Source organism: Choristoneura fumiferana, chromosome 3, assembly GCF_025370935.1.
Source record: "Choristoneura fumiferana chromosome 3, NRCan_CFum_1, whole genome shotgun sequence".
Taxonomy (NCBI): domain Eukaryota; kingdom Metazoa; phylum Arthropoda; class Insecta; order Lepidoptera; family Tortricidae; genus Choristoneura; species Choristoneura fumiferana.
In genome coordinates this window covers 11559933-11572600 of record NC_133474.1, presented here as the reverse complement: position 1 = coordinate 11572600, position 12668 = coordinate 11559933, and the positions used below count along the sequence as shown (strand labels likewise).

The 12668-nt window shown below is 38.3% G+C and overlaps 1 protein-coding gene across 1 annotated transcript in view; it reads right to left on the bottom strand.

The window, feature by feature from the left end:
• Positions 1-12668, bottom strand: part of Oseg4 (intraflagellar transport protein Oseg4) — a 29725-nt gene that overhangs the window by 7137 nt on the left and 9920 nt on the right. Inside the window, exons 12-19 of the mRNA XM_074085629.1 lie at positions 12394-12619; positions 10599-10768; positions 9916-10131; positions 9472-9615; positions 8811-8934; positions 2680-2805; positions 938-1031; positions 211-386 (exon numbers count right to left, since the gene is read on the bottom strand). Coding sequence (XP_073941730.1) covers positions 211-386; positions 938-1031; positions 2680-2805; positions 8811-8934; positions 9472-9615; positions 9916-10131; positions 10599-10768; positions 12394-12619 — 1276 coding nt within the window. The remainder of the gene's footprint in view (positions 1-210; positions 387-937; positions 1032-2679; positions 2806-8810; positions 8935-9471; positions 9616-9915; positions 10132-10598; positions 10769-12393; positions 12620-12668) is intronic.

Genomic DNA, 12668 nt, shown 5'->3' with positions numbered 1-12668 from the left:
TTGTAGAATTTGATGACATTTTAGATTATTTTTTAGACGTCCTGTATTTTACTAACTAACCTGGAAACTGTAACAGAATCTAGCATGTCAACAAAAATGTGCCTACGTAAATAAAATAAACACTCGAATTAATGACCTATCCCACTTGTCCGCTCCCAGTATTTCGCAGTGCAAACAAAGGGGTGTGGACATCTGAGAACCCAACTAAACCTGTTCGTGCTGTGCGGGATGCAGGTCGTCTGCGACGGTATATAGACGCGCGGCGGCCCGCAGCGCCGCGTCGGGACGTAGCGGCTGCGCGTGCGCGCGCTCCGCCGCCATTTCCAGCCAGTGCTGCGCCAGGCCCAGTCTGTAGCACCGCACCGCCTCGCGCCCCTTTGCTCCCTCTACGGACGTGACCTAAACTAAGGCCCTTATCACATTTGCGAGTAGCGAGCGTATTTTGTATGAAGGCGATCACGCAACGAGCTCGCCGCGACTGATACGTGTATAGTAAACACGCTCGTAACTCGCAAGTGATAAGGCCCTAAAACTCGGCCATAACTTTGCGCAACCTGAGGACCTCTTTAGGGTTCCATACGAAATATTAACGAGAAGAGGAAACTGAATTATTTCTAATGAATTTAAACAAGGTAGTTTCTAAATTATAATGGAATATAATTATGGATTGTACAGTGAACACTTTCACTGCCCCTCCCTTTCGCCACTGTCATGGGGTGATACGTCCGTGCATTACACGTAATGCACAAATATACAGAATCATCCATTTCTGACGTCACGTAGACGTGGCAGAGCTAGTTTGCCGGTGCATTACATGTAATGCACGGACAGTTAAAGTGTTAATTTCAATCAATAACTACGCGACGAAAAAGGTACGAGTATACCTTATGTACAGTACAATAATACATAAACATAATATTACCTAATATTTACTTACCAACGGAATTCTGTGTATACATGTGCCCTGCTAAAACGTAAAGCTTCTTTATTCGCGACGGGGATGCTTTTTGTGACGCCTCAATGTTAGCGAGCTGAAAATTGTACAACCAATTTATGTAGGTACGTACATATTTTTTAATAAATAAGCATTGGGTTTAAGATTAATTCGACAGTGTCCTTTAAGTTGAACATAGAATCTGAAAACCTATTTAAAAACTAATAATTAGGCCATGATTGGTTATTTGGAGTCTTTTTGTATTTTTTTATTTCAACTCTAAATTTGTTACTTTTACGGGTATCCCGTGAAACCATATCGAAAATACAAACTGAGACATGGATGCACAGAAAAACCAGAAAAAGAGACCAGCGCTGGGAATCGAACCCAGGTCCTCAGCAATCCGTGCTGCGTGCTATAACCCCTACACCACCGCTGGACAGGAATTTAGACACGAATTTTTCCTATGCATACATATCTCAGGTTGCTTATTTCTACTACGTTCCTGGGTTCGATTCCCAGCGCTGGTCTCTTTTTCTGGTTTTTCTGTGCATCCATGTCTCAGTTTGTATTTTCGATATGGTTTCACGGGATACCCGTAAAAGTAACAAATTTGGTGTTGAAATAAAAAATACAAAAAGACTCCAAATAACCAATCATGATTTGATTGCTTAGTAGCGACATCTCTTGTCTGGGTGAGCGGTTGGTTCCGAAAGATTGTTGACGTCTCTCGATGAGAGCGAAACATAGATGTCGCTAGTGCTGCTGCATAAGTAGCGTAGTAGAAATAAGTAACCTGAGATATGTATGCATAGGAAAAATTCGTGTCTAAATTCCTGTCCAGCGGTGGTGTAGGGGTTATAGCACGCAGCACGGATTGCTGAGGACCTGGGTTCGATTCCCAGCGCTGGTCTCTTTTTCTGGTTTTTCTGTGCATCCATGTCTCAGTTTGTATTTTCGATAATAATTAGGCATTTAACCATAAAAAAATGTTTTATGAACACTTTTGGGCTGAGCACGTTCGCCATATGAAGAGTTATAAGCCAAGGTAACCACCGATTGTGGTCCCATAACGAAACGATGACTGTGTTGTGGCTTCGTAGCACCTCGATTCGAGGTTGTCTAAATTTTCATCACTCGCCATTCTCATTCGACATTGCTCGCCGCGTTAAAGTACCTAGTGTCCGGGTTGTTTATCTAATATTTTTACGCTACTCTACACAAATTCTTCTTGGCAGACCGGTCAATCATTGCAGTAGACCAGCCCCCTGTACCAGAAAAAGTACAAGTGTTGCAATGAAAATGTTTATTCGACACCCACATATTACAAAAACAGTGTTAATACAAAATGCTATAAAATAAAGTCCAAACTTCTTGGAGATTACCACCGGGTAAAATAAAATATAAAACAACAAATAATATTAAAGTTTACATAATCGTATCTTTTGCACGAAAACGTCCCTCGTGGGATGGAGTCCGCGCTGGTCTTCCGGCTAGACCATTTTTATCGGTCACAGCAACCCGCCCTAGCGCGGTATGCTGAACCATTGCGCTTGCGTCGGCTACAAATCTAATTAACTTTCTCATACAAAAAAGTCACAATCATGTTGAGTTGCAGCACTTGTAATTTTTGTGATAGGTATAGGAGGCAGGAGTAGTGGAAGCGTTGAGGGGGCACTTTTGGTCAACATTTCGTCGCAAAAGGCTCAGAATAATAGGTATTTGTAGGCGCCACAGATACGAACCTGAAAAGCCATAGCCGCTGCCTGCAGCATCCTGCCTGTCTCTTTTAACTGGATAATGCCTTGTATTGACGGTGTTTCAATACTGGTGTCGCTTATTTCATCCACACTCGCTTTTATGGTTTGCTCCTGTTGAACATAATACACCTTTTGGTTAAACTACATTAAAAAAAACGTCTTCCTGAAGCTGTCAGGTGAGGTCACAAAATGCCTTTGTTGAACTCTCTTTCAGACAAAAATGCGTAAATACGACCACAAATCTACACAAATTTCGACCTTACTTCCTTTACAATGTTATACAACATCAATTGAATTCGTTAAAAAAACCTTTCACTTTTAAATAAACACGAGTACTTCACAAGTAAACGATACAAAACTATGATTAATTTTGTAGACCGTACACTGAAAAAAAAAAAGATTTGCTAACAGTAACAATAGTAGATTAGCATAAAACGAGCCATTTTACCCAAGACGTTCATATATAGCCACCCGAGCCGGTACGGCGAGGGTCGATAGACACGTCGAGGTGAAAATAGGTTTAATGCTCAGTTTTACACACTGCTTAGATTGCGAGGAAATGAAATAGCAACAATGGAAACAATTGACACTTACTATTTCAATTTTTTTTGCCTGGTGTTTTTTATGCTCAATAAATAGTAGTTTGAAAACTAGGAGACCCATATTTTTTCTTTTCGTGAAATTCGTATTCCAAGTTAGTCAAAAATAATTTTGAATCTCGAAAAATTCAAAAACGCTTGTAAGGCTGAATCTACACATTGTCATTGCCTGGGCCATGAAAAAAAAACAAGCTACGGGTTGTCATTTTGACGTTGTTTTTGAATTTTGATTGACGTTTGTTTGGTTTGGTTTGAGTAATGGTTTGTGGCTGTGATTTGATGTTGGTTTTTATTGTATTTTAATTTTTCGCATTTTTCTGGACTGAATTGGAAATAATTGACAATAAAAATGAATAAACGAGTTCGTAAGTTAGATCCCCTCGTTACTTGCTTCGTTCCCACCTGCAAAAATACAGTTATAAAGAATCGTAAAAAACATTTTTCCACGTGCCGAGGTCTTCGAGAGTACAATGGTGTGCTGCTGTAAATAAAACAAACGTACCAAAAACTGGTAGTCTTTACATTTGCGAAGATCATTTGAATGTAAGTAAGTATCTACTTATCTACAATATAACCTATGTATTTTAATCGTAGAACAAGATTGTTTTCTAGAGATGGGCCGGATCCTGGTTTGCTGGGTAATGGGTAACGAGTACCCGGCATAATTTTTGCCGAATCTGCCGGGTAACCGGCAAAATTACCCGGCATTAAAATACCTTCCATATCCACCGCTCGGAAGGGCGAAGCTGTGTGGGGTGAGGCAGAGAGTGACACTCTCAGTGTGATTTGTTTTTACATCACAATCTGTCGAATTTAAAGTTTGATTATTGATTCACAACATTAAAAATTTTAAAAATTAGTACTTAAATATCTCAATGACTAGTTACTATAATAATGATTAATAAATGAGAAAGTCGTGGCCTAGTGGTTTGACCCATCGCCTCTCAAGCAGAGGGTTGTGGGTTCAAACCCCGGCTCGCACCTCTGAGTTTTTCGAAATTCATGTGCGGAGTTACATTTGAAATTTACCACGAGCTTTGCGGTGAAGGAAAACATCGTGAGGAAACCTGCACAAACCTGCGAAGCAATTCAATGGTGTGTGTGAAGTTCCCAATCCGCACTGGGCCGCGTGGGAACTATGGCCCAAGCCCTCTCATTCTGAGGGGAGGCCTGTGCCCTGCAGTGGGACGTATATAGGCTGGGATGATGAAACAACTTGATCTAATACTAAAATCTGTTAAAATTATAAGTTGATTTAAATAAAAGCGCAATAACCATTTTCCTATGAAAACAGTTGGTTTCTTTTTTTTTATTATTACATGTTATCCGGCATCATTATCCGGTATCTGGCCGGATCCTGAAAAAGTGCCGAAACTGCCGGGTACCGGATCCTAGCCGGGTACCCGGTGCATCTCTTTGTTTTCCTTGATTTGCCTGTTTTTTGACGATTACTAATGAATTGTTCTCATTTTATTCTAGCTGGAAGAAGCATTACTAAACTACCAAGATTGGATGGACCAAAAAACCAATAGACCCCGACTGAATCCCCAAGTCCCAAATTATTTAATGAACATAAATAAAGACCCACGTCTTCTGCCATCAACATCCACATCGACAGTTAATGTAGATCCTCGTCTTCTGCCATCAACATCCATCTACAGTTAATGTAGACAGTTAATGTAGATCCTGTACCAAATGTGCAAGAAAAAGGTGTGCTGTGCATTCCTGGCTGTTCTCATAAATCTATCCAAGTAAAACCCACTATGGTCAATCGCTTGGTTGGTGCAAGGATTTTCAGAAAAAGGAAACTTTTACATTCATTTGAAGAAGAGTCATCAGAGGGACATGATCCATCGACAGTTGGAAGTACAACAGAATTTTCTGAAAATGAAAGTTCTAGTAACTTACCAATACAAAAAAGTTTAGCTGGCAGGTCTTTTATGTTAAGTTTAATAGAAAAAAAACCATTTTCATATATTGGTGTTCCTAAACAATATTATTGGATTATTCAATATATTGCAAAAGAATTAAAGATACCTTCTTTACATATTATAATAACATTTTATAAGTTAAAAAATAATGAAACATTCGCCAAAATAAAAGACCTTTTTGAAATTTCATTAACTACATTGTGGAGAATATTTAACAAATCTTTGAAAGCACTGAGTTTATTTTTTAGACAAGTAATATATTGGCCAACAGCCCTGAACATTAAGAGGAACCTTCCTACTGCTTTTACTACAAGCAAAGAGTATGCAAATGTTCAGGCAATAATAGATTGCTTCGAGATAGAAATAGAAAAGCCTAAAAAACCTGTAGACCAGGCCCTTACATGGTCCCAATACAAGAATTGTAATACCATAAAGTATTTGATAAGTGCTACCCCAGATGGTTTTATAAATTTCGTGTCCGAAGGTTATGGAGGACGTATTAGTGACATGTATTTAGTTGAACAAAGTGGATATTTAGAGATAATACCAGCTAATGCTACTATACTAGCAGACAGGGGTTTCAAGCATTTAGAATCACATTTAGTTAAGAAATCTGTAAAAGTTCTGCGCCCGCCTAGTGTACTCAAAGGCACAAAAATGACAAAAGCAGAGGTGATTGATAGTAAAATTTTAGCTAGTTTACGCATACATATAGAAAGGGTTATCAGGAGGGTAAGACTTATTAAAATGTTGAAGCCACATGCTGTTGTAAATAATAAATTATTAAACATACTAGATGATGCAGTGGTAGTTGCTTGTGGACTTATAAATTTACAGTCGCCTGTCATAAGGAAGTATTAGGCATTGGAAGGCCAATTTAGGCCAAAATCACAGTGAATAATTATTAATTTTGGTTTTTATTTATCAAAGTGTACAATATTCAAGAAAACTGTATGTTATATTTGTATAATTTTTGATAACTGTGTGTTACTATAAATGGTATAACTAATAAAAGAGACACAATACGATTCATTGACTTTTATTTATCATAATGTACAATATCTAACATTTTCCTAAAAATAAATTTCTCCCAAAACATTTCACCTTCTTTCACTAACTTTTCTGCAAACAATCTGTCATAGTACACCCAGTGTTCATGGTAGGATTTATTTCTTTCGAAGTCTGGATCAGCTATACATAATAAAGCTTTTTTCATGTTCATCGCCAACATTTGCAGCTGTATTTGGGCATTACATTTAGCCGATATCACACTATCTTTAACATAGCTTTCCATAGTTTTATTACTACTAGGGCATTTGATTTCTACGGTGAAGCCATGTTCTACACATAATCCATCTGGTGATGCCCCTACAAAAGGTGTGATTAATTTAAATCCACATTGAATTATTTCAATATTCATTTTTTTCATTATTTCATTCACCACTTCTTTTTCCAAACGTTTTCCTCTTTTGATAGCCTTTGTTTCAGGAATCTTATAACCTCCAAGAATGGATTTAACTAATGCTCCATCAGTGCTGCACTTTGTGCATTCATAAATCTTTGATGCAGTAACTCGCCCCTGCCTTAAAATATGCCACAGCTGACTGTGAGCTTGGCTGCGTGTTTGGTTTTCAATTTCATCAATTACCTCTTTAGTTAATTTATTTTCGACAAAGATTTTCAATTTTGTGTAATCTGTTAACTCATCTTGGGATGAACTAGTTGTATAGTAATCCAGTAAAAGCTTGAAAACTCTGAAACTATCCAATGTTATTACTGTATTGTTATAGTCAGAAAACAAAGAATCTTGCATATTTCTTTTCCGACATTCTTGTAAAAATGCAGCTTTTTTAAGAGAATTAGGAAGATTGGTTGTTGCTGGCAAACGTTTTCCCATTTCTTTGGCTAAAATACATTTATCTTGAGTCACTGCCGCCGAGAGTTTTGGCTGGATCCAATAGCAGCGCACAGATGTGACTGAAGGCTCTTCAGTCCGCTTAATAAGCCACATGATAAAACAAATTGAATGTTTGCATCCACCCTGACTTGCAGCACAATCTTCACATTTCACATCCAATATTGTTTCTTCTGCCTCGTTAATGCTTGCGACAACTGAGTACATTTTAGTACGAACTCGGTGCTCAGGAGTTACTCTGCCCTTGATAAAGCACACAGCATTCTCTCGTTTCACTTCCACATAGCCTACAGAAGTTTCGACGTAAGCATCCCTTGATGACAATAAAACCTTAGCTCCCCGGATCTCGGCAACGTTAAAGGAGTCGTTTTCACGCATGTATTGCAACAACATCATATAGTCCACCTTGGGAAGGTTGCGGCTGTCTGCCATGGCATAACCGTCCGAAACTTTCATGGCAAATCAATTTATTAAATATAACAATGCTTTTTCAATACAAAACGAACAACCTCGGCCACACCTCGGCTAACAACACAACACTGCAGGGCTACTACGAAACTCGAAGTTCGTGTCGTGTGGTCGTCCCTCTAACACTTACACTATTTAATACGAGAGCGAGAGGGACCGCACGACACGAACTTCGAGTTCCGAGTTTCGTAGTAGCCCTACTGATATTTGAATGACACCGATATTTTTTGACATTGACACCTTTTTGACATTTGGCATTTTTATTCATAATAATTAGATGGGCAAAGGTAAATACTATGACAATGCCTCACTTTGGATTTTTTGAAGATTTTTGTGAATATTTCGTTAAATAAGTAATAAAAAAAAATAAAAAAATATGGAATGGAATACTTAAACATAAAGCTCTAAATGGTTGTCGGTACTTTAGTAATTATTTAAAATTGAAATGTTGTGAATTGTTCACTTACTATGTAAGTAAATACCTACCTTTTATTTTTCATGATTTGTTATCTAATTATTTATTTTTTAGTTTTATTGATTTATTTGATTGATTTTTAGTTTTATACAAATTAAAAATTATTAAAAATATATGTAGATAAGTATTTTTTGTTTGTGGCTGTTGACACCTGATTATCTAGGTCTTAGACGAAGATTTTACTTTATGCACTAGAGCATAAAAAGTCATTTTATGTCGCCTAGATCCAGCATAAACACCAACTTTACGAGCAAAAAAAATGTTGCTTGTAACATAACTTGAGTGACTACAAAACTAAGGCCTACTAGTAGCTAAAAGTTAGGTTATGTCTTACAAAATCAGTTTTGCAATATTAGCATATTTTTGGTTCCTAATTAGTAAATTTTGGCTAAACGTCAAGTAGCCTAGCTAGTTCAGCTATCCTTTTTTTCAGTGTATGTAAATCGGCGGGGCTCGGAAAAAGGTTAACGCATTCACTGCCACCTGACTTCCACTGGTGCCACCGACGCACGTGTGCGTTCAAAATGTATGACTAATTATGACAACGGCACTGGGCGAAGTTCCGAAAACGCATATGTGCGTCGGTGGCAGTGAATGCGTTAAGAATTTTTTGGTGGATTCGTAACCTGGTTTAGCGACCAGTATAACAATCGAAGAATAGATAGACATCTACACACATCAAACAGTATGCTGTGCAGCTCTGGTAAAGGATTGAAAGAAAGTTTAACCTTAGGAAGTCTCGGAGACCCAGTGAAGAGTTTAGACAAAGCTTCGTTGTCCTCTAACGCCATGTAGCATTTCTTCAGGCCCTCCGTATTATTCGACATAGTATAGTATTCAAGAGCTCCGGTCCTGTCAATAAAACACTATTACATTTCGGCGGTACATTTGTAGAAATGAAAGAAAAAATATCCGTGTTAAATGTTACGTTAATTTGCTTGATAATGGCGTAACTTTGGTATGAAATGTGCGCTTTTAAAAATGCCGTATTTAAAAAAAAAAACAGTAAAGTCTTAGTATTGGGCAAAAAAACGAGCATGCGTAGTGTCCGACTAGGAGCAAATGGTGTTTCATGGTCTCCGCCTATTGCAAAGGGAAACAAGCGTGAGATTGTGATACGAGTAACACTGATAGAAAACTATGTCAGTTGGAGATACAAAAAATTGGGACAATGGGTCCCCAGTGTCAGCATTTGCTGGGTTGGCTGCCCGGCGCTGGTTTCCAGACTGGTCCCGTGAGGACGGGCGGTCGCGCTTCTTACGTTTAAACTCAATAATGAATTAGAAAAAAAGAAAAAGATTAGTGCCTAACAAGGTAAAGTGTAAACAGTAAGAAAAAAAAATAGCGAACACAAAAAATGTATGTTTAACGTTAGTAAACACTTCTTACCAGTTCTGCCGGTCAATGTAGTAGTCCCCGATGTTACTGTAAGCCTGCTTGACTTGCGCGTCCGTCGTACTCGCAGATTGTTTCAGCAGCTCTACAACGCGGAACCAGTGGCCAAGCCGCTTTCGAAGCGCTATCGCCAAGTCACTGGGCGACAGAAAATAAGTGATCGCAGAATTCGAAAAAAATACTGCTACGGAACGTGCATGTGATTCATTCCTGAAGACATCTAAAAGTGCGTCAACAAATATCAGTTAATATAACTTAAACTCAGTGCTAACTTTGAACTCCGGACTCTAGCACTTCGATGTGGAAGCCAAAGGGGAACCCACTACACTATTTTCCCATGAAAGTCGCCATGAAGTTCATCCTTAACCGACCACTATGAAGAGATTGTACAAATTTTGTTCAATGGGTTAAAAAATGCTAAAACAATATTACACCAACCGTCTATCTTCATCATGATATATCTTTTCAGCTGCGTCGAAATCTTTGAAGTAGGCGAGTATTTCTGCCTTTTTAAGCGCGGTCGAGTGCAGCGCGTTCAGTCGCGACACGAATCTGATGCCGGCGTAATCGTTACGCCTGACGAAGGCGGCCTCTGCGGTTTCTAATGCAGCATCGCTCTCAAAGTTTTTTAATGCAGCTTCCGCTAACAGCAACCTAAAAAGTTTTTATTGAAAAGATTTTTTCTATCCACCATTTTTGGCTTAGGTTTACAGATTCAGCAGAACGTTGCATAAAGAACACCAGCGCACTGCTCTTTAATTACAGCAGTTGAAAGTTTGAGATTTCATTCGGATCCCGTGGGAATATCGGGATAAAAAGTTGCCTATGTGTTATTCTAAATCTCCAGCTATCTACATACCAAATCAAATTTATTTCATGTACAATCGATCGTACAAGTGATCATTTAAACATGTGAGCAAAAATTTGATCAAAAATATCTGAGCACGACTCTATTGTTAACGGCGTAGAAGCGTTTTCAGATATTTTAGATCAAATTTTTTGCTCACAAGTTTATGAACTCGATTGTACATGAAATAAATTAGATTAAATTTGGTATGTAGATAGCTGGAGATTTAGAATAACACATGACAACTTTTTCTTTAACTAAACAAAAAAAATACCATAGCTGTGGGTGTGGATTGTCCTTTATAAAGTTCTCTGCTTCCTTCAGGCCAACTTTTTCTATGAGTTGTCGCGTGTCCCTTAACGACTTGACTTCCACCCGCACTATGTGCTGCGGCGTACATTTGTCAGTGATGCCGTCCAATAACGCTGTAGTTATTTCTAGTTCCTAAAACAAAGAAGTTATCATGACACTTTAATTTAATGTCGTTTCATTCCGACAGTACTAATAAACGCTAAACCTAAACGGGTAGTGCATGCGATGTCTTTGTCAACTTAAACAATCTATAAAAAATTGGTCAAGTGCGAGTCGGACTCGTACATGAAGGGTTCCGTAAACAGTTCAGTAAAAGTTTTTCTTTGCTAACTGTACTTTATGCCCCTGGTTACTGAAGTACTCGTCAAGACGAATCAAACGAGTCCAAACTCGATGCGGTCGTGTCGTTTATCACAGAGTTCCTATGGTCACCCGCTATATCATCAGATCAACTCCATGTCATAATAATATTGCATTGTCATCGGATTTATACATGCGTGTAAAATTTCAGCTCAATCGGTTGAAGATATCCATTTCAAATTTAAGTTGAATGATTCCACCCGAGCAAACATAGTTACGTGGCTTCTAATAAGTTTTTGTTAAAAAAAAAATTTTTAATATAAGCTTTTTTTTGCCGAATGTTCTTTTTGTTGACTGTACTTGCATAGTCATCTAAACTACATATCTGTGCCAAATTTAAAGTCGGTACTATTAATTATTGAGGAGTTCCCTCCTGCAGAGACGATCCTGGCAGGACCACCAAGATGTCACTACCAGATTATTGTCTTATCATTATCACTAAGTTTATATAAGTATGCCAAGTTTCAAGTCGATCGGACCACTTTAAGTGGGTCAAATTTAGCTTCCAAGATTTGACCCAAACAAACAATATATAAATAAATAAATAAACAAACAGGGCAAGCTAAAGAAAAGCGTCTAAAAATATCGCCGAAATGTAAGCACTTGTGCAAGTATTTCGAATAAAAAAACAATCCTCTTTGGTTCTGGCTGATTGTGTCTGAAAACCATTGCCACCGCGCCGCACGCGACTCAAAAAAAATGGCTGTCAGCACGGTTCATTCGCGGGAAATTCGGCGGAATTCGTATGTTGTGTAATTAAATAATAAGAAGCTCGACTAGTGTGAATACATTTTAAACTGTATTATAAACCTTGTAAATAGTGTTAAATACTTAGTAGGTACGTTTTTTTTTGTGTAAAAAAAAAACAATTGGTAAACATAGTGATTAGTGACGGTGCGAATTTGGCGAGTGCTTTATCAAAGTTGGCTGCATTGCATTGAGGTTTGTGGTTCATAAATTGCTTCATTGATTTTGCACAAAAACGAATAAACCACACAATCAGACAGATACTATATTATATTATCGAAGCTTTTATAAAACATCATCAAATTCGTAAACTTAAAGGTCAATCAAGCGACATAGGGGCGGTCACCTTGATGAAAAAAACACGTTTCTTGTATGACGACCCCCTTTAATTTGCAACTTTATTTTATTTTTAGTATCTGTTGTTATAGTGGCCACTGTAATACATAATCTGTGACAATTTCAAGTGTCTAACTTTTACGGCTTAAGAGATAGAGCCCTGTGACAGACAGACGGACACAGACAGACAGCGGAGTCTCAGTAATAGGGTCCCGTTGGCACCCTTTGGGTACGGAAACCTAAAAACTACATAAATAAACTATAAAAAACCGACAGTAGTTTTTTTCAATAACTTACTCATTTTATGCACTTACTTTAAACGTGCACAAATACCCCTGCATTGTGAGAGGCTCCTCCGGTTCAGTGTCTCGCATGACATAAAGGCGAGCTTTTTCAGCCACCGCCAGCATTTGAGGGTTGTCGCTCGCCCACAAGGCGCTCCAAACATCCTTTCGTAACGCCTGTCCCACGCTTATATTGTTGGCCATGTCCGTATCGAGCAGGTACAGCGAGCCAGGTTGGTCGATAACGTAAAATTTACTAAAATGTCATGAATTATTTTATATGTTATTCCCGGAAGTTTAACAGC